We start from the raw sequence: 25333 nt of genomic DNA, 5'->3' as shown, positions 1-25333 counted from the left end.
ACGGAAAAGACTGCCATCGCCCTCTCTGAGGGCAGGCCTGTGTCTCACCCATTTTGCAACCTCTGCAGAGCACTGCATGCTGTCCTGTGGATAGAAACATCCAGAATTTTCCACCGTGTTAGAATGACTTTGTCTCCAGCAGGGCAGAGAGGGAAGTAGGAGCAAGCTGATGCCTTTGGCAACCTGAGCCACGTTTCCCCACCACATTTAGTGGCATGACGTGGCACTCTCCTCCAGGACCTCACGTGGCTGGGTGCAGCTGTGTGGAGGCTGTAACTTCTCCTCGTGACCTCATTTCACCAGAACCCTTTCCCACTCAACACAACCATCCCCATCACGGCAACTAACAATCCTTTCGAGCCATGTATGCGTCAGGTCCTGTGTGCATCCTGGCGAGGTGGGTGCTAGCCTCACCCCCACTTTACGTGATGTGAAGGGCTAACTCATCCATGGCCCCCGTGACTCATAAGGAATAGAAGAGGATGACTGGGATTTGAACCCAGGTTGCCCAGAAGTCAGAGCCCACACTTGTAGCTGCTGGGTTAGCCCGCCTCTCCTCGGGCGGCTCCCCGGGGGTACTGTGGCCACTGAACACGGTGAGCACTCTTCCTGACAGATGGCACAGCACTGCCAGGACCAGTCCCCATGATGCGGGAGTCAGAGTGGGGAAAGCCTGTCCTGAACTAGACAGGACGAGGCACAACGGACATGTGACTTATTCCAGGGAACTTGCATCTCCAGCCCAGCAGGCAGGCATGGGCACCTTAAGGCTACGATGGCAGAAGCAGATGCCCAGAAAAGCTGAGGACCCTGCAGGGCTGGCAGCTGTCCCTTTGCAGTGGGGCCAAATTGCTGTGGGAGCACAACTCTGGGGGATGCTCAAAAGGAAAGGCCACCAGCTGTGCCTGGGAGAGTCACAGGAGACGTCAGAGAGGTGGGGACAGAGAGTGGGGCAGAGGAGGGGAAAGGGGGCAGCACAGCATTAGGGAGGGGAGGGTGTTGGGTATTAGAGTCCAGCTGAGCCGGGTTTGGCCCCATGGACGTGGGTCCTGGTAGGGCTGGCGACACACGGGATCTAAGCCCCAAGCAGCATTGCATCCTTATTAGCGGAGAATGCCAGTTAGTTAGAGTCAAGCCCAAAGGGCTCCTCCCACTTCCTCTATCCACAGCCTCTATTCATTCAGCCTTATGATAAATAATGTTTTATCTTGAAATATTTCAGACAAAGAACTATAAACATGATATAATCTATTATTGGGCAATAAAAAGGAATGAAGGAGTGTTACATGTCACGGCATGGATGAACCTTGCAAACATTACACTAAATCCATAGAACTAGGAAGCAGATGAGTGGGGATGTGAGGATGGCAGACAAAAGGTCCAGGGTTTCTTCTGGGGTCATGAAATGTTCTAAACATGATTGTGGTGAGGGTTGCACAGCTCTGTGAATGGACTGAAAACCACACTTCGGTACCCACTTCGAATGGATAAATTTTATAGAAAAATTGTATCTCAATGAAGGTGTTACCAAGCAGTAACATAAGCCTGGCATGTCCTCCATCCGGCTTAAATGTTCCCAACATTGAGGGTCCTGGGTGGCTCCGTGGGTTAAGTGTCCGACTCGATTTTAGCTTGTGTGGTGATCTCAGGATCGTGAGATGGAGGCCCACGTTGGGCTCCGTGATCAGTGTGGAGTCTGCTTGAGACTCTCTCTCCCTCTCCCTTTGCCCTTCCCCCATTTATGCTCTCTAAATAAATAAATAAAATATTTACAAAGAAATAAAAAAGAGTTACCAATATAGCCAAACCCTGCGGGACCGCAGCCCCCCCGCCCCCCGTCCCTCCTCCCCGCAGAATGGGATGCTTATGGTTCCGGTGCATTTCCCTATACCCTTAAGACGTAGGCATATATTCCCTGAACGATGTGTCCTATTGTTTTATATGTTTTTCAACTTTATATAAATGAGTTGCATTGTACCTACTGTCTTGTAATTTGCTTTTTTTCCCTCGATAGGATGAGGTTCATCCTTGGCATTGCTTGGCCTGGAGGTCAAGTTCATCCACGCTCCCTGTATATGATATTTTGTTGGTGAAAGTCCCACAGTCCCACATCCCACAATGTGTGTCTCCACTCTGCTTCTGACAAATATTTAGGCTTTCTTTTCCCTTTTCCCTGCAGTGCACACAGGGCTGCAGGGAACGCCCTTTCCTCCCTTATGCAGGAGTAAGGGTTTCTCAGGAGGGGCAGCTCTGTGGGGTCCAACCCACAGTTCATCAGATACTGTCCATTATTTGCCTCTCCTTACGCGTGAGGAAACTGAGGACCAGAGAGAGGATGTGACCTGCTCAGAGTCCCTCAGGGTCTGGGACCGATGCCCAGTCCAGGGCTCTTCGAGCCACAGCACACTGCCTTTCCAGAACCCTCCATTTCCTGATTTTTATTTTGCTGCGAATCCCAGCGACCACCCAGCGGGCCTTATCAGAGCCGATCTAGGAGAAACACATTATCAGTGCTGTCCAGGAGGGCTGGGGATCTGGCAGTGCTTTCAGGAGGAAACGGGGAAGAAATGAACTTTGGAGAATGCCCCAGGCGGCTCCCAAGTGCTGAGAGGGCAGCCTTGGGAGGAGGGGCCCTTCCCACGCTGGTTCCCCTGGCTGGGGACTTCCTTACCTCCCGGAGGTAACAGCCGGCCTCCCACTGGGCAAGCTGCTTGCCTGAAACAGAGCCAAAAGGCCACAGGAAGTGCCTGTGTCTGGAGCCCAGGGTCTCAGCTTTATTGACTGGCTGTCTGATTTCTAAGGCACAACATCATGGCTCTGGTTCGGCCCTGCCTCCCTTTCCCTCCAGCCTCTGCTTTGGCACCTGGGTGTCATCAGGGAGCCCGCTGCAGGGACACTGGCAGGCAGGGAGGCCTGAGGGGGCCGCAGGCCACATTAGGAATTGGGAACTTTAGCCTAAGGGTGAATGAAAGGACAGGCTTTAAGTAGAGTTGTGCATTTCGTTTATCAAAGACCATTCAGGGAGCTGTGAGGGGCTCCTGCAGGGAGCGAGGAGAGAGGTCCTGGCAGCTGGAACAGGTGGGCTGCTGGGGGGGGGGGCTGGAGGCAATGGGTGGGGTGGGATCAGTGGGACTTGGTGGTGCGCGGGATATAGAAGGAAAAGCCTGGGTTCCAGCCCAAGTGCAAGCCTGTGTGGTGGCGGCGGCCCCATTCCCTGGGACTGGGGATGTTGGCTATGGGCCAGGTTTGGGAGAAAGATTTTGGCTTCAGTGGTGTGTGCTTCGAGGACGGGCGACCTGTGCCATGTCCTGGGGCAGATGTCACGGAGGCTGCCTGGTGTGGTGTGTACGTGAGTTTGAAGGTTCTTCCTGCCTGAAAACCCACAGAGTCTCCTCTCAGTGTATAAGAGGCTCATGCTGAGTTTTGCTGTCAAATACCTGTAGAATCTAAATCAAATGGTCAGTGAGCACAGCCCAAGAGAAACCTTCACAGGTGTATACCTCCTGGTCTGTTTTCACTTCCCATCCGAAGACACATTACTTGTCCCAGTAGGTGGTTGCGCCTGGATTCCACACTGAGCACACATTAGGCATTCTGTTAGCATGGTAGCCAAACAGCAGAGAGAAGGAGCAAGGATCTGGAAGGAGAGAAGGATGGAAGGAGCTGCGGGGATGCGGTAGCAGGCCTGGAGGGGTTAAGAGTCCGCAGGTAGAAACAGAACAAAGCTGTCAGAACAGCATAAGCAGATGTGAACGGGACAGGCAGACGAGCAGGTCGGTTTTACTGAAAGACAAGGAGTACAGCATAATAAGAGACCGGTCAGAGCCCAGGCTTGAGAAACAAATGACCTTATTACTTGAGGGGGGAGGGGAGGGGGGGGTGTATGGGCACTAGGGAGCCATGGATGGTTTCTGAGCAGTCAAGTGGAATTGATAGGACCCAGCGATGACGGAGTATGTGGGTGAAGAAGGAGGCATTGATGCTGCCACTGGGTTGGAGCCTGGGAGTCTGGGAGGTCACATGGGACATGAGATGGGACTGCAAAGGCAGAGGAGGCGGTGGGGTGACAGAGGGGGGAGGGAGCTGACAGCACAGGAGCCTGGCCAAGGCAGAAAAGAGAGTGAGTTGGAATCCAATAGGAGGGGCTCATCAGGCTGGCCCTCAGGGATGTGCTTTAAGGATTAGCTAGGAATGACTCAGAATTAACCCATCAATTATTTGCCTATAAAGCAGAGTTTACCTGAAAACGGTATTTCTTTAGTGTAAATGTTCTGCTTAATGACCATCAGCTCAGCAGTTTTTTGCTTTATTAATGGCACCCAGGGACCCTTTGGTCTAAATTCTCCCTTTTCTGGGTTAGCTGAGTCTAAAATGAGGAGAACCGCAGGGGAGGACAGCTGTGGGTCTGTTCTGCTGCAGTCCAACAGAGGTGGGGCGGCCCAGTCTAGGATGGAAACTCTGGCCGTAGTCCCTGCCTGTGAAAATGCCCTGAGGCTGTTGGGGAGGGGGGAATCTGCCACCAGGGCAAACAAGGCAAGGCTAGACAAAGAAAGGGCTTCAGGACAGGTGGACACCGGCTATTACCACCTATGGAAAATAACCAAGCCCAGAGAGGCAGTTCCAACTTGAAAACTAATCCCCAACTTTCGCTGCTGGAAGGGGCTTCTCTGCCCTCAAGCCAACTTCCACGTTATTGTTAGTTATTGCTCTAGAATACAAACTGGATGAGGTCAGATCCCTGCTCCCCAACCCTTCTCTGATGCCACATCACCTCCAGAGGACACTGGTGTAACAGCTCCCCGGACCTGCACCCACAACAGACATCATCAAACGATTACCATGTCTTCCACCGAGCCTGGATGTAGCCTCCGAATCAGACTCTGCACACCCCGGGCAGCTATTACTAATCAATCAATCACCCTCAGGATAGAAACCGTTTCCCTGTCTTAAAGGGGGAGAGCTGGAACTCCTCAGCCTGACTTCTTGCCACCTTTTCCCACCCTCATTTCAGATCACTGCTTCTATGCTCCAACTTCCTCCAACTGTTGGTCATTCCTAAATATGCTGCCTTTTTCTTCTTCTCAGAGCCTCTGTGCACGCAGTTGCCTCAGCCGGGCATGACGTCTATGTAGACTATTAGCTGCTTCTCTGTTATCTGTTCTTCAGCTTCCAACAGAGACAGACCTATATCAGGGCATATGGCTGCCCCGCCTCCCGGGGGGTTGGTAACCACGTGACTAAGTGCTGGCCATTGGGATACCAGCAGAAGTGATGCGTGTCAGGATTCCCCCCCACCCACCTATACCCTGGCCCTTAAGGGTTTGGGCTTATATTCCCCCAGTCTCCTTCCTCCTCCACACTAGCCGGGGATGGCGAGAACAGAGCAATGCCACCGTCGTGCCACATGAAGGAGATAGCAAGGCCACCTTCCCAGCGCAACACCACTGTCCTCTGACCCGCTAAGGAAGAGACGTCCCCTCCGCCTCGCTGGAGTCCCTTGTAGTCCGAACTCTGTTGTTGCGGTGGTAGCTGAGTCTGTACCCTGAGCGGACGCCCTTCCGCCAGCCTCCAGGGCCACCTCCTCAGTGAAGTTCTCCCCGAGTCCCAGGCTCCCCTGGGATCCCTGTCACGCCGCACACCTCTCATTCGCACACGTGAGCCAGGGGATGGCCATGGTCTCTCCCTCAAGCCAGGCTAGGGCAACTTCTCTCCCGCTCATCCATCCTCCCCCCGCAGCCGGCTAAGGTGCTAATGCACAGACTCCAGCAGGCCACGCCCTCGCCCCCGCTGTTGTAGTCCGAACCTCTGGGACTCCGGGCTCCTCTCTCCGCTTGGAAATGAGGACACTCCGTGGAGCCACCTACTCCTGTGACTCCTTCCGTGTGAAACCCCTCACACTGCCAGCCCCAGAGTGGCGGGCCTGAAGGAGCTGCTTCCTTGCTGGCCGGAGGCTCTATTGTCCTGCTCCCCATTTGTTACTGAGAACGGGGACAAAACGGGAGTTTCCCTAATCTTTGTATTCTTCTTCTCAAGTGGCCTGGGAAGTCTCACGGTGCCTGTATTGGTTCCCAAGGCTCTTCTCCCATCCCACCAGTTTGTATGCTTTAGGAATGGCCAAGCTTACTTCTCTGAACTTGTGGAGGCTGTGACTGTCCTGCCCAGCCCCACCCCTCAGCACCCTGCAGGCCCAGCACAACCGTGGAACTCAGGCCATGTGTCCCAGGAGCAGCCAGACCTCAGCGAGGGCATGGCTATTTTGGGACAGGGAGGATCCTGGGAGGATGCTGGCGAGGTCAGAGTTGGAAGGGAAGGAGGTGGGTTTTCTGCCCATGATTATGTGTCCTGAACCCTCTGGAGGCTATCCAGGGGCCCAAGGCTGCCACTAGGAAGAACACACCCACGACCCAGCCTTAGCCCAGCCAGCCGCAGCGGTGGACTGGGGCAGGCACGGGCTCAAGATCTTAGGCTCGGATCCCAGTGGCCACAGAAGGCAGAAAAAAATTGCGTGTTTATGTGTTGTGTCCCAGCAGCCGTGAAAGATCTACATCAGGCAAGATGCAGGGCAGGCTTGAGGTAGGGTGGGGTGGGGTGTGTGGTATGGGAAGGCAGGGTATCAGAAACCAGCCAGAGGGCGAAGGGGGAACACAGGAAAGAATATAATCATTCAGGAAGGTTAGCTGATGATCCTTTACCCGAGATGCATTGAGCATCTACTATGTGCAGGCGTCTAATCAGATGCTGGCAATACAAAAATGATAATGCTTTGACTTTGTGGGTAGCACTTTCCAGTTGTATAAGTTCTTCTGCAAATATCGGGAACCTCAAAGTGGTTCCTAAAGTGGTTTATAAACTCTGACCTTAAGGAAATAATCTGAGAGGCATCATTTGGACCCAAGAGGGAGAAAGGCGTTCCACTTCTGGGTTTGGAGATTTGCTACTATTTTAGAACATCAAAAACCCACTCTGCCTGTTTGGAGTGTTCTAGAAGGTCATCCAACGGGAAGTACGCGGTACTGTTTCTGGCATGCAGCAGGAGCTGGGTTAGGGGCTATGGTGGTGAGCACGATTATTCATGATGGCTCGGCAGCCCCGTGGTGGGCAGCCTTCCGTGTGAAGGAGGTAAGTACACGGTGTGGTGAGAACCCTCAGCTTAGGCAGAAGGGGCAGGTGCAGGGATCCACCCAATGGGACCTAGGCCATCCCAGAAGATGCACTTGACTCCATGCTTCCACGGTCTGAGATGCCTCTCTGTGCAGCCCTTCCAGTCCGTTCCTGCTGCCTCTCCAAGAACCTGGGAGAACATCTTAGTCTTCTTCCAATCTTGTCTCAATTTTAGGTCCTCTGATTAAATTCTCCTGGTGCTACCCACCTGGCTCTGACCTCTAATTTGGACCAAACTGCCCTTTGGGTGATTCTCAAACACTCGGGACACCCCTCCCAGGAGCCCTGTTGCTTTCCTCCCATCTCCTGCTGGTGGCTACTCCCCGCAGAGGACTGGCATCAAGGCTTTTCTGCTCTCCGCTGCGTCCCTCCCTTTCCCTGCCCCAGACCCCAGGGCGCCTACAGACTCCCAGAAGTGAGGCGAGATGAAGCAGTTTGGGAATTGTCCTCCTTCCCGTCACATCCCTCCTTAACCCCCCTCCCCCCCCGCCTCCCAGCCTCCCAGCACCTCCTGAGCCAGACTCTCGCAAGCACAAAATTGATGCCTATTGGCTAGACACCCACTTGGCGGGTGGACAGGACACGTGAAGCCCAAGCAGGATGGAGAGGGAGAAAGTCCAGGCTCTGCCTTATCATAAAAATGCAGCCCATGCCCCCGCCCCCCATACCAGGGCACAGTTTGATAGGATTTCTGTACATCTTTTGAGTCTGAGAGGAATTGAGGGAATAACGGAAACAGTGCTTCCTAGCAGTCAGGATGGGCACTAAGTACTATTTGAATGGACAGGTTTATCTGAGGCACGTGCCGCCTTAGAAAGGCCGATGCTGCGGGTGCTCTGCCCAGGCCTGGCTACCCTCCCCTCTCCTTCATCCCCTCTCATTAATCTTGGCATTCTTCTCCCAGAAGCTTTCCCAGATGCCAGGATCCAATGTCCTGGGCCCTGCGGGAGGGAGGGAATTTCCCAGGACTCAGACACCCTTTTAATTAACCTGGGCGACCCTCTCCCTACGGGCCAGCTGAATCCCATCATGGCCCCACTGTTTCCCGGGGCAGCGCCCTGAACTGGGACTCCCACCCCAGCTCCCTCACTCTTCTGAGGATGTGGGCCCTCTGTTTCCCATATGCTCACCACCTGTTGGCCTCCATTCCCTGGCCTGGGGGCCCCTGGTAGCCTGTGCCCTGTGGCGGCCCTGCCTGCGTCACGTGCCCACAGAGGGTGGCAGGGGGCCTGCCTGGAGCTGGCAGAGGACCTCTGCGATTACTCCAAAGTGTCCCCCCACCTAAATCCTTTTTGGCAGCTTCCTTCCTCACCTCCAAAGAAGGGCAGTTCATTCCAGCTACTCATGGGAACAGTGAGGCTTGCCCATCTGTCACTCTCATAGCTTCATCATAGTGGCCAGCAACGTAGAAAAGTCCTCATGAGCTATAACTTGTCAACATTATTAACGGTGGACAGTGCCATCAAACCCAATGCCCAGCAGGGTGCTCTGGGTGAGACGCAGAGGAAGAGTACTTGAACAGGCATCCTCCCCAGTGACCAGAGCGGAGAGGGCAGGTCAATGGCAAAAGCAAGGTCTGAGTCCAGATGAAGCCCCACATCACACTGCAGCGAACATATGGCACCCTGAGCCGTCCAGCCAAGGCAGGCAAGTTTTACAAGGATGGGCTAATCCATCCTCCTTGTAACATGTTTGACACCTACTGTGTGTCAGGAGTTGGGGGCACGACCGTGAACTTGATGAGCCAGGTCCCCGCCCCCGCCCCCATGGTAACTCGAACGTGGGTGGCCACACGCATCATCGTATGGGATTTCACGACCCCACGCGCACCCCCACAGAGGAGCAGACGAATGAATGCTTGAATAACTGAAACCCGCAGAGGGAAGGTGAACATCACAGATTTGGCGATCCCCATCTTTCAAGTGAAAAGCGACGCTCTGAACTGCTGCGGCTACAGCACACCCGTGAAAATGGCCCTGGCGCCTGTCCCCATCCTTGTCCGCTATTCGCAGAGCTCCTTACCTGGTGGGCAGTGGCACCCTGGAGACGTCTTCGGGAGGGCCTCCCGGCGCCTCCGAGAGTGGAACTTCCATTTCTGCAAAAGGAGACAGAGGAGAGGAGTCATGAAAGTGGAAGGCCAAGCCCCGGGAAGGGTCTGTGGCTGGTGGGGACGGAGGGGGAGAAAAGGCCGCCTGGGGGCCGCAGGAGGACTATTCCAGGATCAAAGACTGGCCACGGGCGTCTGCGTAATAAGAAGCAGATGCAGAAGGTCCCATCTAGGGAATCTCGGTGTCTGATGTCTTCGGAGTGCTCTTAAAGAAATTAGCGCCAACCCCAAGGCCCTGTAAACCAGTAGTGGCCTTCCTGCACTCCACCATCATGGGCACAATGACTCGCTTTTCTCGGCTCTCTGCTAATTGTTTCCTGTCTAGGTCTGGGCTCCTGATTGATCCCAGCGTCGGACAGTGACTATTCTTCTGGGGTCCCTCACAGCCAGTCCCAGGCAAGCTGGGCAGGGGTATGGGACAGAGAGCTGAGCAGGCCACGTGCCCCTCTACTGAACCTCTTCTTTGCAAATCATGGAGCCAATCAGGAAGGCTCCAAGGGAGTGGCAACGAGGAGACTGGGACAACTTTCACTCCCCACGGTGACAAATGGGCACATGGCCAGGAGCCCCAGTGTCCAGACTGACTGATTTTCAAAGCGCGGGGCACTGACCCACACAGGGTGGGCCTCACTCGCACAGGGCTGCAAGGGACATGTCAGGGAGAGGCTGCTGAGGTTCATGCATGGTTCTCATGGGTGGATTCGAGTCCCTGCTGCACCGGGTTCATGGGAGGACTGGAGTGGTCAGGGCTTAGAAGGGAAGGGGACTGACACCTGGGAGGCACACAGTAAATGCTCGCTCTCGTGATACTCTGTGTTACAGGTAAGGGCCCCGAGATGGAAGGTGGGGCGGGGTGAGGTGGAGAGACTAACACGGCCAAGGTCAAAGGTGGACAACGGCACCTTGCTCTCTGATGTTAGTGTAGCAGTGAGAGCCTGGTAACTGGTTTTATTTGGTTCCTACAGTAATTTTTTTTCCCCCCATTGGATCTGTTTTCAGCAGTCTTAAGTGACTGATTTCACATGAAGACCCGGCCACGGGGGGCCTGTCCCGCGGCTCACAGTTACTGACAATGACCAGAATCCTGAAGTCCCTGCCATATGAAGTGGTTAGGAGGCCAGCTGGCCACCCCGCCATAAACTTCTCCATCACTGGCCTCCTCTCTGGCAGAGTCTGAATTTCTAGTGACACAGACTCCTGACCCTTCCACGGCTCTGTGACAGCCATGAGACGTGGTGCTAGTGAGTTGGTGTGGTGTACCATCCAGGCCTCGCCGACTGGCCTCTATTTCGTTCCCCACTACGATCCCGATGAGAGCCCTGCAGCCATACCTTGTCTCCCTGACCCCATCAGCGCAGCTCATTGCCCCCTGCTTCTCAGCCTTCCACCCTCCCAACCCAGCACCCCTCCCACCACGCCCCTGTCAAGGGCAGGGTCCTGAGATAAAAGCAAGCAGAAGAGGCCTACAGAGGCTCCCGCCACTGGGCAGCCCAGCCACCTGTGCCTGTGACCGCACCTGCCCTTTCTCTCTGCTCCTCTCCCGAGAGGCCAACTGTCCAGCTGCGCACAGGGCCTTCCCCGCCCGCCTGCATCAGCAGCGGTCCATCCCTGGCTCTCCTCAAGCTCTGTCTTCACTGGAAAGAGCCAGAGAGTGAATATTTTGGGTTGCGGGAGCCACATGATGACACAGCCCCTCAGCTCTACCGTCAGAGGTGAGAGGCAGCCACAGAAAACATGAAAACCCAAGAAGCACGGCTCTGTTCCCATAGAGACATATTTACACAAACAGGCTTCGGGTGGGATGTGGTAGTCACCGACCCACTGTTAACATCGTCGCTGGGCCAATAAGAAAGGAAAAGAAAACTCCTCTCTGACCAAACTCTCTCCTGAGCAAACTCCTCCTCTCTCTCCTGGAGCACGCCCACCGGGCTCCTACCTGCCCCCTGCCCACAGTTTTTCCCCAGGTCACCAGTGACTTTGGTGCTGCTAAGCCCAGGGGACTGTCCTCCTCCCAGCCTGTCACAGGGCTTGCTGGCCCTGCCTTCTCCCTGACACACTCTCTTCACCGGGCTGCCAGGATGACCCTCTCCCAGTGTCCCTCCTGCCAGTCTGTGCTCCTTCTGTCTCCTCTGCTGGTTGCTTCTCATCTACGTGGAGGCCACAGGGCCCAGCCTCACTGCCTTCTCTCTGTTCTGGCTCCTGGGGGCCCTCACCCCACCTCATGTCTTCAACGCCATCTGTACGTGAGAATGCCCCCCTCCCCGCACCCCTAACATGGATCTTCCTCCAGAACCAGATGCATATATCCAGCAGCTTCCTTGACATCTCCATTGATAGGATCTCAAAATCAGCTCGGCAAAACCGGGCTCCTCACAGTCTGTCCCCGCTTCCCCAGACCTGCCCCTCTGTTGTCTTCCTCGTCCCAGGGAATGGCAACTCCATCTTGCCAGACCCTTGAGATCATCAGTGATGCCCTCTTCTCTCTCACTCCATGCCCATTTGGTCAACAACCCCTGCTCTCTGCTTTCTAGACAAATCCAGGATCTGATGCTTTTCTACCACCTCTTCATTACATCTAGCTCAAGCTTGGTCCTCTCTGGCCCAGTCATGGTGATAACTTGATGGGTCCCCCTGCTATTGCCCCATAGAGCATTCTCAACACGGCCGCCAGGGGGCCACACAGGCCTCCTAGATGCTCCTGCACATGCCAGGCTTTTTCCTACCTCAGGGCCTTTGAACTTGTGGGCCTGCCTGCCTGGGATATTCATTTACCGGCTAACCACCCTCTCGCTCTCAGTGAGACCTCCTCTGCCCCCCGCACCCTGCAATGTACTTACATTCCTTCTTCCCTGTTTTATCTTTTTCCTCTGGATTTGTTGGATCCTTTATCTCTTTTATGGTCTACCTGGATCACGAGAAGGTAAGCTCCACAAGGATATGGGTATTTTGATCTGTTTTATTCATTGCCATATCCCCAGTGCCTGGAACAAGGTCTGTCATATGCTAAGTGCTCAGTAAAGAGCAGTTGCTTACAAACCAGGAGATTTCACAGAAAGATTTGGATTTCCAGTCTCTCTTGAACAACAGAAGGATCTGGTGGATACTGGGCCATGCTGATGACTGGTGCTGAGTGACAGCTGCCCCGGCTGGGTGGGCATGTGCTGCCCAGGTCACCACAGTACCCTCCCCTGGCCAGCTTCGCCTGCTTTGGTCCACCAGCCTGACCCCCTTAGGTATCTGAGTTTGAGACTCCTGGTGGGACATGCCCAGACTGAGGCTCAGGGGTCAGTGGAAAACCTTCTAAGGCCCCAGTCTCCCTGGACAGAACAGCCTTCCCACTACTCCCTTGCTGATGGCCTCCTGGAATGCCCTGCACGACCAGAGCCGAAACAGCACCCGCCTGATCTCTGCAGCTATTAAAATTCCTGTATCAGTATCAAAGGGAAAACGCCAGGCGGCTATTCACTCCCCCCAGAGAATGCTGAGAGGCCTGGTCTTGGGTTTTGGGGCCACTCCCTCCCCGCACTTGGTCCCAGCGCTCTTAAAGGGCTCAGGCTCTACCTGGGCCTCTGTAATAGGTGTGGGCCCAAGTCATAGTGTGGAGGAATGGAGCCCAGATCCAGCTGGGACCTTGACCTTGGTATCTCTCCTCTGGGGACATCTGTAAAATGGGGCTCTTGCTCCCCAGCCAGGCTCCTCAGTGTTGCTGTGGAAAGTGTCTTGGAAACCACAGAGAACAAACATAGGAATTGTTAAATAAGTTACCATTAATACTAATAGCTACACTTATGGAGCAGTATAGCTCAGGTGCTGTGCTAAGTATTTTGGTGGAAAATGTCATTTAATAGTTCATTTTTGATATCATGAGTGTATGACTCCTATCAGAATCCCCCTGCCCTTGGAGGTGGCAGTGGGACTCTACTTTGGGTGAGCACAGATGGCCTCAGACTCTGCTGAAGAGTCCACTGCACGCAGGGTTGGGCAGGGCGAATGTGGGCCTGCACTACACTCGGGGGTCCGAGGACCCTGGGGTCCACTCCCGGCTCTCCCACTGCATATTAAGCAAGAGACACAATCCCTCCAGACTTCGATTTCCTCATCTATAAAACGGGGCTAATCTCAGCTACCCCCTGGACTACACAGGACAGAGAGAGCGAAAAAAATGAGATAGGATCAAAAAACAAAAAAAGCATCCATATGTGGAAAAGTTGAGCACCTGCTATACTTGCTTGTTTTTCTTGGTGGCCGGGGGAAGGCCCCTTCTCTCTCGAGCCGGTCCCAGGCCTGTCTCCTCCCATTTACCATGGTGAGGCTGGCCCGGTCCCAGGAGCTGCTGGGTAGTTAAGTCTCCTGCCATGGCCCGGTTCCTGGGAAACTCTGAACCCCTCTTCCCGGAAGAGGGAGGGTGAACAAAGGTCCTTCCTTGCCTGACGCCCTGCCCTGGACCTTGATAACTAGAGGCTGAAAGAAGGAGCTGCCTATTGAAATGAGTGCACTGAGCAAAGCTCCCGTCCTTGAAGCAGCGTTTGATTCCAATGCCTGGCACAGAGTGGTACCCGATGGCCTCTGCTAGAGCCCTTTTCATTACCCTGTGCCATACCGCGGGGCCGGTACCCTGGCGGAGACTGAACCGGTTTTTTGAGGGAAGGGCCTCGTCTGGCATTTTGACCCACACTTGCACTGAATTAATCACTTTTGAGTTCTGTCCCCTAGCACCGGGTGCTAGAAGGACACGGATTTCTGGGCAGCATTTGGATGCATGGAGATGGGAGAGGGAGGGCATTCCGGTGCAGAGCAAAGGCTCCGAGGCAGGACGGAAGCTGTGCGGAGCCAGCCCCTGGGCCCAGTCGCAGGGACGGTCCCACAGATGGGCTTTGTTAAGGGTACAGGCCCATGGGCATCCGCCTGCCCTGGAGCATGGGCAGATCAGCATAGGGAAATCAAAACGGAGGAAACTGAGACGCTCAACCCACATCCACCCAAACGGGACTCGCCCGGTCAGCCTGGGGATGCCAAGAGCGGGTGCTATGGGATGTGCCTGGGGAACGGTCCGCTTCCTCCCTCCACAATTCTCTTTGTGCCACAGACCTGGCATCCAATCACAGACTCCCAGAACCATGATGACATGGGGAACCTGGGGTCTGCCAGAGGCCACAGGCTGCATCTGCTCTGCTCCTCCCCATCCCCGGGTTCAGCAGACCCACAGAGTGGTGTTGCTCCAGACTCTGCAGATCAGAAAGGTCGGGGGAAGGAGGTGAATGCCCCTGTGGGAGCTTTCCAGCCTTCCCATGAGGAAGTCCTTCCTTTCAGCTCACCTCTGGCCCTGCTGCTGTTTCAGGGAGTCAGGGAACGAGGCCCTGGAACTGTGTGGTTGTGGGTGAAAGCCAGGTGGCCAGGGGGCTGGGACCACAGGTTCAAGGGGCCTGAGGTTGTCTCGGGGCCTGGTGCGGGATGAAGCAGGGTCCCTGACACAGAGCAGGGAGGGCCTGGATGAGAGTGCTGGAAGCCAGGAGACTCTTCCCTCCTTCCCGCCTTGCAGCAGATGGGAGTTGAGCATCTACGTAGAGCAGAGCCATGCAAAGTGCCAGGACATGCGAGAGAATAGATAGGGCTGCCCCATGGCCCTTACTCTCCAGGCAGGGGCACACTGTCTACAAACCACACACACCAAGAAGCAGCAGCCACTGTTGTCAAGCAAGGGTGAGGTGCTCCAGGCTGGTTTGTCATGGGGAAGTGACTGGCATTGAGACCTGAGGGTAACCAGCCATTAACCTAGGGGAGGGCCTGGGTACAGGGAAAACGGCTGACACCTGACACCATAATGGGCTTCTTATGAAACAGGCAGGGCTCCTGTCTTGATGAATGCATTTAGTGCACCCAGCAACCACCCATGAATGAGGAACCCCGACAGGGAGCGGCAAACTGACTTGCACAATGACAGGCAACCAGGAGGGGCAGATGTGGGATCCAAACCAGGAAGCCAGGAAGACACTTTCCAGGACTCGGCCATACCGACCACTGGAGGGCCAGGCACTGCACAAAGTGCTCATTTTACCTTTTTAAATTCTCAAAAAAGCACCCAGTAAGAGGGAGATACTCTTTATTATCACCTCCCCATTTTTTTTAGAGGGACAAGCCAAAGCACAGAGAGGTTAAGCAACTTGCCCAACACCACACAGCCAGGAACTAGCAGAGCTGGTCTTGAACCCAGCAATCTGGCTCTGGGGGCTGTGTTCCCAGCTATGCCACATTACGGCCATGTGGCTGGACTCTGAAAGTGGGGGGGGGGGAGCCCTAAGGCCAGAGATGCAGGTCGGCGGGGCAAGGGCCCAAGCTCTTCAGGCCTCCTGGACCACATTAAGAAATTTAGTCTCTGGCCTGAGAACAATAGGAAGTTACTGAAGAGCTATTATTAGGGGAATGTGGTGACTGTATTTAGAGCTTTTAAAAGAGCAGCCTGGCTGCTGTGTGGATGTTGAAAGGGACAGGGCAGAGTGAACGAGGGCAGGTGCGTTAGGAGGCCCCTGCTACAGCCCAGAAGGCCATGGTAGAAGCAGCCGGCTGGGGAAGGGCACGCAGGGATGGAGAGATGGGGACAGGTCTGCAGGAGGCTGAATGGTACAGGTGGAAGGGTCTGGAGTAGCTGCACCTGGAGGCCAGCACCTCCCGAGATGAAGGGGTGCTGGGGAGGGGTGGGATTCCTGCTCAGTTTAGCATGTCGAGTTTGAGGTGCTTTCAAGACATGCTGGAGGGGTGGGGTGGTAAGCATCAAGAAGAATCTGGCGCTCTGACCAGATGAAAACACACACATGACAGCTGGACCGGTCAGCCGCACAGGTAGTGAGCTCCCTGTCATTGTGGGCATGTAAGCCTGAGAACCAGGGATATTGTGGGGAATTCCTGGTACAGTTCATGGCTCCCTTTCTTCCAACACTCTGATTCTATGGAGTGGGGGAGAAGCTGGAGGTAGCAGGGCCATCCTCTGATCTCCCATATCTCTGGGTCTCCACCTACCCCTTGGAAATTGCAAAGGCCAGCTCACAGAGACCAAGGCTCTTCCTGGAAGAGCCCCAGCTAATGCCCCTTCAGCCAGCCCCCTTCCTGCATCCTTGTCCCCAGAGGTTCCCCATCCCATCCTGCCCTCCAGGCCACTGAGTCAGAGGGAGACCTTATGCAGAACACCTCCCAGTGACGGCTTAAGAGGGACTTTCTCATAGCATCTGTAGGACAAGAGACAAGGCATGGAGTCCCCTGGATGACAGAACCCCGGGCTCTGCAACGGCCTTCCGGGGGAACATGTGTCCTCTGAGGGCAGCAAGCACTCCCTGCTGGAACTGAACCAACAGAGAGGCAGGAGCCTCGTGGTGGGAGGGTGGGCTAGACACAGAACAGCTGAGCAAAGGGCCTGGGGCACCCCACGTGGCTGGAGTGGGCAGGGGTAGTGAGGGGAGGAAAAGGCGTTGAAGAAGCAGCAGAGGCCCAAGCTGTGTGGCCTCTAGCAATGCAGGGCTTCAGGAAAGCCCACAAGAGGCCTTAAGAGAGGAGACGGGGCCCCATGTGCCCTGGAAGGCTGCACCCAGCCTCTCAGGCAGCCAGTTCCTCCCCTTTGTGTGTGGCATGCTCTTGCCCTTTGAAGGGGAGCCCCTGCTGCCAGCAACCCCATCTCCACCCTTTTGGACACAAAGAATTTTCTGCAGGGAGGCCCCCACCCAGGGCAGGGGCATTTGGCATGCAGATGGGAGTGGGGGGCAGTCCCCACGGAGCTCCTGCCAGGGTCTGCTGGCAGCACAGAGCACACCCAGGAGAGATGGGAACCCCTGTTGCCACAGCCTCCCCAGGCCCTCCCCAGATCCCAGCCTCAGTTTCCCTCGGAGAAGCCTGCAGACCCCCTTTACTCCCTGAGGACTCAACAAGCAGCTTCTGCAAGGGGTATGATCCCACTAAAAGGGGTGGGAGGATTCCCAAGGCTTCTGAAAACTTCCTTCTGGATGGCAAACCCTCCACTGATTTGATTTTTTCAAAAACAAAACAGGGCAAACGGCAAGCCCCCAAACCCGAATCGATTCCCTTCTTTAAGCCCCCTCGACTTTGGAACTGGGCAGTGAGTGGTGGCCCTTCTATTGACACGTCCTGTGATCCTTGTGAACACCGGCGTGAGCCTCTTGGCATTGCTGGGGACCCGGGGGAGGGCCCTGGGCACAGGCACGGGCATGGGCACAGGGCTACAGCTAGAATCTGTCTCCCGCGGGGCTTGTTAAACACCCCCACTGCAAGACCCTCGCCATAGGGATTCACTTCTGGCTTTGGGAACAGGGGTCAGCCTTGGTATGCTGTGCTCCCCATGGAGCTGGGCCAGCTCTGTGAGGGTGTGCAGATGCGAGGAGGGGAGAGTGACTTTAAAGAGTTTAGTTGCTGTGGAGGTTCTGCTCCTGCCTTGCTCCAAAAGGATATGCTCGGGCGGCTGCATGGACAGACAGCCAGACACAGATTATACCGTAAGGGAGCTGGGAGGTAAGGGGAACGGAGAGAAAGGAAGGGCAGGGTGATCAGTGGGAACTGGGGTTGGGGCTTAGGCAGAAACTTCTGCTGGAAGGACGAGCCCGGGCCACAGGGTGAAACCCAGATTTGGTGCTAACCTTTCCGTGTCCAAGAGATAAGACTCCATCCATCCCTCCTGAGAAGCCAAGCATTCCAGAAACCAAGGCTGGACAATGATTTTCCTAAGGGTCCTCCTCACCAAGGTCTGATGTCACAAATTTTCCTGTAAATGTCACTTTATAGCAAAGACAGTGATGCCGGTCTGATGTCAAGTCAGTTCGGTCAATGCCTGCTCTGTGGGAGCCGAACCAGACTGAACCGGTCCCTAGCCCCTGGTCATAGTCAGCTGGCCTAATAGGGTACGGCACTTTATATAGATGGTGTATACTAGCGGCTTTAGAGTGGAAGCTCTGGGGCTAGACTTCTTGGGTTCAAGGCCCAGTTCTGCTACGCACTAGCTGTGTGACCTTGGGAAAGTCACTTAACTTCTCTTAGCCTCCATTTTTCTTTTCTGTAAGAATATAAAATAAAATAGAAAATAGAAAAAAATACCGGTATATAATAACTTCAGGGGATTGTTTTGAGAATTAAATGAATCAATAGATGATAGAAATCTTTGAAGAGTGTTCAATAGATATTAGGTAGTAATAAAATTTACAGATGTGGTACAGCCCCATCTTTGGTACAGACCTCCTTTGATGCTGAGGGCGGTGGTCATGATTGCAGCTGCTATGAACTGAATGATTTCATTTAATCCCACAACCCCCCTGTAAGGAGGATGTTGGCATCCCCATTTTCCAGATCAGAACCCTGGAGCTCAGGTCACATGACCAGTTAGTGGCAGATGTCCAAGCGACCTCACATGCTGTGGGCTTGCCCACTTGACTCTTTTGCCCAAATGAAAAATGTGCCAGGGAGCCTGGGCAGGTGAAGAGGAAGCTCCTGACCATTGGAGTAGGGGATAGGATGGGATGGACATCCCCAGCTGCCCTGTCTAGGGCAGCCCACTGAGCCACCCCCACTCTCTCAGCCGGCCCCATGGTGCAGCCCTGACTTGGGTGGAATCCGTCCTTTCCTCTCTGCCGGTTGCTGGGAAACACCCACCTCCATCGTGCGCCCCCAGAGCAAAGGCTGAACCTACAGCCGGATCTGGGGTCTGCATGTGGGAGGGGCAGCGACGGAGATGGCTTCCATATCCCCTAGCAGAGGGACCTAAACCAGCAACGAAGTGGTGAGCCAAGTCCTGGGCTAGGCTCAGTAAGGGACCTGGTGACTGTGGGCCCTGCTCCTGGCCGCTGGCTTGGGTGTGTGCAAATGCAGAGATGAGCTATTTAAAGGCAATAAAGAGGAGAACACCCTGTACAACGTGCTTGAGGCCAAGCCACGAGTGGCAAATAGATGGGCATTGACTCTAACAGGCAAGGAGTGGCAGTCTGGAGGGCTGTGTTGCGAAGGATTCTGAGGTCCGTCTAGGCTCACGCCATGTCTACATTTTCCTTCTCTGAGCTAGATGTGTGGCATGGCAGCAAGTTCTTCAGGAAGTCAGAGCAGGGAGACAGCCCACGGGGGACTGGAGTGGTCCGGGGAAGGCTTTCCAGAGGGTGCTGGCGCAAGCTGAAAATGATTAGGAGTAAGATGAAAAAGATATCTTTCCGAGAGTGTCAAACTATGCTTAAGGCAGATGGCATCCTGTCTCAGAGGCTTCGACTTTCCCACCAACTTCCCATGAGGGGTGGCTACTTAATGAGGTTCTCAGTTTGGTTCAGAGCTACCTGCTAGTTTTAAGGGCTTTGGAGAAGCTGTAAAACGTTAACAACTCTCCCAGGCATTATCTGTAATAGATATTGCTCTGTATTTTTCTTTTAACTGAGAGTCAGGAAATGGCTCTTGATCTTGAACACCTAGAGGTGGAAAATACCTTTGACACCCAAAGGATTCTATCACAGGTAGCAGGATGGAGGGTACAGTGACATCAGTCTTCTCATCTGTAAAATGGGGCAATGAGAGCGTCCGCCCCTTAGGGAGGCTGTGAGGATTGGAAGACATATCACGCACAGCATGGGCTGTGGTATGGTATGTACCATATCAACATGAGACACTCCCATCAGGGTGCCGTTAGTTCTACTGTCAAGGGAAGGGGAGTCTGCCTGGCATCCCCCAATGCCCACCTGGAAGGTGGCTGCTGACACCCGGTGCCCCCTCCCCTGCCCTTTGGTCAACAACGTGGATTTGGCTATTCTCCACTCCAGTCCCTTCTCTTTCACAGCACACCCGCTGCCCAGCCCTGGGTGACATCTGATTTCCTCCGTTTGGGACATTCCAGTTCTTTTCTTTACAGCAAGCAAATCAAGCAACAGGCAGCTGGAGCGCTCGTTAAGGGTTCCAGCCCAGGAGAGAGGCACTGATGGGGGAAGAGTGGGGGCCTGAAGTCTGGAAACCACACTGCCAGCTCCCTGCAAGCGGGCTCCCCACCCCCATCCTCTTCTCCCCGCCCTGACCCTCCCCTCCCAGTGGCCAGGCCCATCAGATCCAGGCCTGCTGCTCACATCTGCCTCTGGCCTGCCTCCTTCCAGGCTCCTCTCCCATGGGGTCCCCTTGGCCTGGCCTTCCGCCAGCGTCCCAGATTTGGTCTCTGCCCAGCATCCTGCTTTCTCCACTGGGCTGGGTGGTGGGCCTTTGCCCCTGGGTTCCTGCCTCTAGGCCACCGAGTAGGCTGTGGGCCTCCCCAGGACTGCCCTGTCTGATGGCCTTCTTTCTTCCTTCAGAGAATGGCCCAGGCCCACCTGCTCCAGGATGACTGTTTGCCCCACATCCTCGGGGGCCTCCTGAGAGCACCCATACTGTTCTGGGAATGGCATGGGGTGCCTGTGCACCCTTTAGAGCAGGAAGCCTCTGCATGTCTCGTCACAGAATCACTCTGTGAACTAAACCACGTCCCAGCTGTCCTCTGCCTTTTCTTCTCACTGGGGGTTCCTCCGGTCAGCCTCTTGCTTCTTGGCCTCTCCCCCTTTTTCACTTTTGCCCTTGCTCCCACTGGAAGAGCACACGTAGGAAAGGGAAGGCCAAGAGCATAGGGAGGCCTTGAGTTGCTCCAAGACACCTTTGCTGGCCCAGAAGTGGTTTGCTCCTAGAGCAATGCTGTCCCACGGAACTTTCTACGATGATATATACGTTCTATATCCACACTCTCCAACGGGTTGCCATTGGCCTTGCGTGTCTCTTGAGCACTAACCTGAAACGAGGCCACTGTGACAGATAAACTTAATTTTAAGTAGTATTTGATATGAATTCACGTACGGATAATGAGTCACACGTAATTGTATGGGGCAGTGCGACCCTTCGAGTGCCCCTTCATGAAGCCCTGGACTGTAGGCCCCATCTAGGGGATGCCTCCCAAGGCCACCTCCCCACAGAGGGGGCTGCCCACCACCTCCACCCCCAGGACCGGCACTCCCTCTGGCTCCACGGCCCTTGGCTACCGACCTGTGGCCCCCACGGCAGCCCCCGTCCCCATTCACCCCATTCTGTTCCTGCCTGCAGCCCAGTCCAGGCCCCAGGCCCCTGTGGCCTGGGTCGGCCTCTCGTTTTGCCTTCCTGCTCTGCCTTGCTCTCCATCCCATTCTAGGAGCACAACTGCCCTCCTCAAGCCCTTCCATGGCTCCCCAGTGCTTTCACATAGATCTAACAATCTCTGAGGCCACTGTTGACCCAGGCACCCTGGCTCTCTGCAGCAGAATCTTCCACCACTCCATTCCCCAAAGCCAACCCCTCCCTCTGGCTTCCAACCTTCAGAAGCTGTTCCCTTTGCCCCCTGGAACAAGGCCCCTCCACTATCCCCTTTGGCCTGGAAGACTCTGATTCACCCTTTAAGACATCACTCAAAAATCACTTTCCCCGGAAGCCACTGCCCTCATGTATGTTACATGTTAATACGCTCCCCAGACCTCCTCGGCTCCCATCACATGGACGGGGTCACCACCCGGGGCCTTCTTTGTGCCCTATTTGCCTGGGAGTTTAGGAGGGCAGAAGTGTGTCCCCCACAATGCCTGATCCACACCTGGCTCTCAGGAAATATTTGCTGCCTGTCCGACTGCAGATGGACAGGGGAAGGCGGCAGGACGTAGCGAAGAGCCCTGGAAGTGGGGTCAGGAACTTGAGTTCTACTTCTGGATCTCGCCACGTGACTGGGGTAGCCCCCAGCCCCTCTGTGGGTCTCTATTTCGCCTTCTGTAAGATGGGGTCAGTTCAGATGCTCAGGCAGATGAGAGGTCTAGAAGTCAGTGGCTGCCCCAGAAGCTCCGGTTTGCAGACGAGGAATCAGCATGGCCCATAACAGTGTCGGCCCCCAGGCCCTGCAAGCATGAGACTTGACAGGGCTAAGTCTCAAGGGGAGGAAGCAAGGATCTGGGGCATGCCCTGGCCAGCAGCAGGGGCCGGGGAGGGGAGACAACGGAGAGAGGCACTGAGCAGAGCTCCTGGGGTCAAATGTTTGCCCCTCTGCAGCCAGGGCCCCTTGGTGGCAGCGGGGAGTAGGGGGGTAGGGGTGAGGAGGTAGGGGGATGGGGGGAGCCCTTGCTGCCCTGACACCACCTCCACCACCCAGCCACCCCGGGAACACTCTCAGACATCTGGCAGAGGCTACTGGCTCATGCTGTTGGGTCCAGACACTTCCCAGAGGACTTGCAGGGGGCCTGGCAGAGTCCTGGATCCCCTGGGTCCTGGTGGGGCATGGGAATGTGCTGCTGGCAGGACTGAGACCACCCGTTCTGCTCTGGTCCTGGGACCTCCCTCTCCTTGAGCCCACCAGAGAGCTGCCTGGGCAACTACCAGCCTTTGCCTGGTAGTAGGACCTGAGAGGAGCCCAGCTGCAAGGCACTGGAGCCTTGTGCCAGAATGGCCACAGCACTCACCTCAGTTAGAACTGGGTTCCGACGCCAACCATTACAACCAGTTTGCAAGCTCAGAAGGGTGAGGGTATTTGCTGCTCACAGGCTCTAAGCAGCAGAGTGGGGATAAAAACCTCCTCCCTGCTCCTTCCTGTTCCACACCACCTCCCAGTCCCCTCCCAGTTCTTGCTCAGGGAAACCTTCCATGGCCAGCCTGATCCAGAACCTCTTCCCAGACCACCACAGCCCTCACCTGTGGGTCTTTTCCTTCATTTGAGCCCCCCGATCCCTTGTGCTGTCCAGAGTCTCCTAAGTCACCAGGATTCTCACTCCCACTGGCTAGTTCTTCCTCTGGTGGCACCAGTGAGACTGCATGTCTCTCCTTCCTGGGGAGGGCGAGCTCTCTCCATGTACTCCCATGATTGCTATGGCTAAGAAACACTAATGGCTTTTAACCCACTTAGGTTCAAGGACATTTCAGAAGGGGGCAAATCTCAGCATCCCTTTCCCAGAAAAACACACAAACATAAAATGATGGGGACCAGGGGACCAGGGATAGGAAATGTTGCTTAGAAACAAGAGGGTATAGGCTTATTTGAGTCCAAGGACAGCAGAACCAGGGAAACCACGACCTGGGGGCAGTGGGCAAGGACCAGGACACCATTCCCTGCAAGGACAGCCCCATCTGTCCCTCTCAGCCCCCTAGATGACTCTCTTCCCTGCTGAACATGGCAATAAAAGTCTGGCAGCAATGATCCTCAAGGGATGGATGCGAGGGCCGCGGGGGCCCAGCCAGCCTCAGCCAGGGCCATTGGGCACACATCCCGCCGCGTGGGCGCTGGACGGCTCACACCGCCCTGGCCGAGTGCCGGGAGAGAGAAGTGGGGCTTGGCAGCCTCCGCGCGCCTCCCCGCCCCTTGCCTTCCTCCACCTGCCCCGCGCGCCCTGGCGCTCTTAGCGCGGGACGTGGGGGGTCCCGCCGGGCGCGGGAGCTGAAGGGTCCCGCGCAAGCCGCCAGGGTCCTCCGGGCCCTCCGAGTCCCTGCAAGCCCGCGTCCGTCCCCGCCCCCACCCACCGGCAGACAGCCGCTGCGGGACCCGGGCGCACCGCGCTACTCGGAGCAGAGCAAGCGCCCGCGGGCGCCCGCCGGTCGAAAGTTCGGAGGCTGCGCGAGGGGGCGCCGCCGGGAGGGATAAAAGCCAGCAACAAAGAGCACAGACCTCATCCAGCAGTTGGTTGACTCGTCCCAAAATAGCCGTCTCCATTTGCTGCTCCCCACGCTCGGCTTCCAGGCGCAGCACCCGGGCCTGCAGCTCGGCGGTCCGAAAGTGGGCGAGTAGGCTGAGCGCCAGCGAGCACAGGGCCAGCGCCAGCAGCCCGCAGGACCCCGGGCTCGGCAGCCGCGCGCAGCGCTCCGCCGGCGCCACCGCCAGCGCCACCGCCGTGGGCGCGCTGGGCTCCCCGGGGCCGCGGGCACCGGCTGTTGCCGCTTTGCGGGCGCGCTCCGCTACCATCCCCTCGAGTCTTGAGAACCAATAAATAAATAAATAGAATAAATAAAGGCGAGCGCCGCTGCCCTGAGGCGCCTATCCGAGCTGTGGGCAGGAGCGGAAAATGTCCCTTTCCTTTGCTCCCGGCAGAGGATGGAAAAAGGAGCGGCAGGAGGGGAAAGCCGAAAAAACACCACCAGCGGTAATCGGGGTACACCCAGGTGAGAAGAAAGTTACTTAGAAGAACGTTCCAAGTCCAGAAAAGTTAGGGGAATCTGGACGGCTCTCCTCTCCGCTCCGTTTTTCCCTTCGAGTATCTGCAGAGTCCTGGAGTTGGTTCTGCGCTGTCCGTCCTTCTTGGTGTCTCGCGCCTCCTGGGCGAGCCGGTTTCAGTCCCGGGGCGAAGGGGCGCACATGGAGGTCCCCATGGGCAGAGGTGGGTCGTGGCCGCTGCCGAGGAGCTTTGGGGCCGATTCCGGCGCCTCTGTAACTTGACACACTAGCCGCCGCTGAACGGATCGGATGAGCAATCCGTGCTACTTCCCAAACTAATCTCTCCCACCCCCCTCCCTCCTCCTCCTCCCCTTTGCTCCTCCACCTCCTGCGGGGCCGACGGCTTGGATTTATTTATTTATGCAAACTCACCCGGGGTGGGGGGCGTGGTGTGCTGAGCCAGCCGCTCCAACCCGCCCGACCGGGAGCCCCTCTCCCGCGCTCCCTGTCCCCTTTGAAGTGACACTTGGGGTTATTTATAGGCAGGAAGGGGGTGTGGAGTGGAGCGGGACTTCTCTCCCTTTCTCCGGATTCACATCGAGGGCCCTGTCTGTCTTCCACCGAAGTCATGGGGCCAGGATAACTGCTTTTGGAAAAGTTGGCAAAGGCAGCCTTAAGGATAGTCCAGGGAGACTGGCGGTGTTCTTATTGGGCACCTGGTTGGATTTCAAGATCTTGAGCAGGACGATCTAAATCCCTTCCGCCACCATTGCTCTTACCTCCAGGTGTCTGGGGTCTCACCCCCTCTCTTTCACGCCAAATCAGTTTCACATTGTTTCTGTACATCCTGCGCCCTGCTGTCCTGAACTTTTGGTGGGGGCTCTTTCCACCTACCACATCTTTAACATCTTTACTCTGGGGTGAAAAGTCAACCCTCC

At 55.7% G+C, this 25333-nt stretch overlaps 1 protein-coding gene across 10 annotated transcripts in view; it reads right to left on the bottom strand.

The window, feature by feature from the left end:
- Positions 1 to 24883, bottom strand: part of COL13A1 (collagen type XIII alpha 1 chain) — a 141650-nt gene extending 116767 nt beyond the window's left edge. For 2 of the 10 annotated variants that reach the window (XM_013044283.2, XM_013044279.2), the window contains exons 1-2: positions 23913 to 24881; positions 9184 to 9256 (exon numbers count right to left, since the gene is read on the bottom strand). In XM_013044283.2, coding sequence (XP_012899737.1) covers positions 9184 to 9256; positions 23913 to 24206 — 367 coding nt within the window. In that variant the 5' untranslated portion in view covers positions 24207 to 24881. Of the gene's footprint in view, positions 1 to 9183; positions 9257 to 23912 lie in introns of all 10 variants that reach the window. The other 8 variants (XM_013044275.2, XM_045083452.1, XM_013044282.2 and 5 more) reach the window with 6 other exon arrangements.
- Between the last annotated feature and the right edge of the window lie 450 nt (positions 24884 to 25333).

Source organism: Mustela putorius, unplaced genomic scaffold (assembly GCF_011764305.1).
Source record: "Mustela putorius furo isolate JIRA1106 unplaced genomic scaffold, ASM1176430v1.1 tig00000698_pilon_pilon_pilon, whole genome shotgun sequence".
Lineage (NCBI taxonomy): Eukaryota > Metazoa > Chordata > Mammalia > Carnivora > Mustelidae > Mustela > Mustela putorius.
Note: the sequence above shows the minus strand (reverse complement) of the source record. Positions and strands in the feature narration are given on the sequence as shown.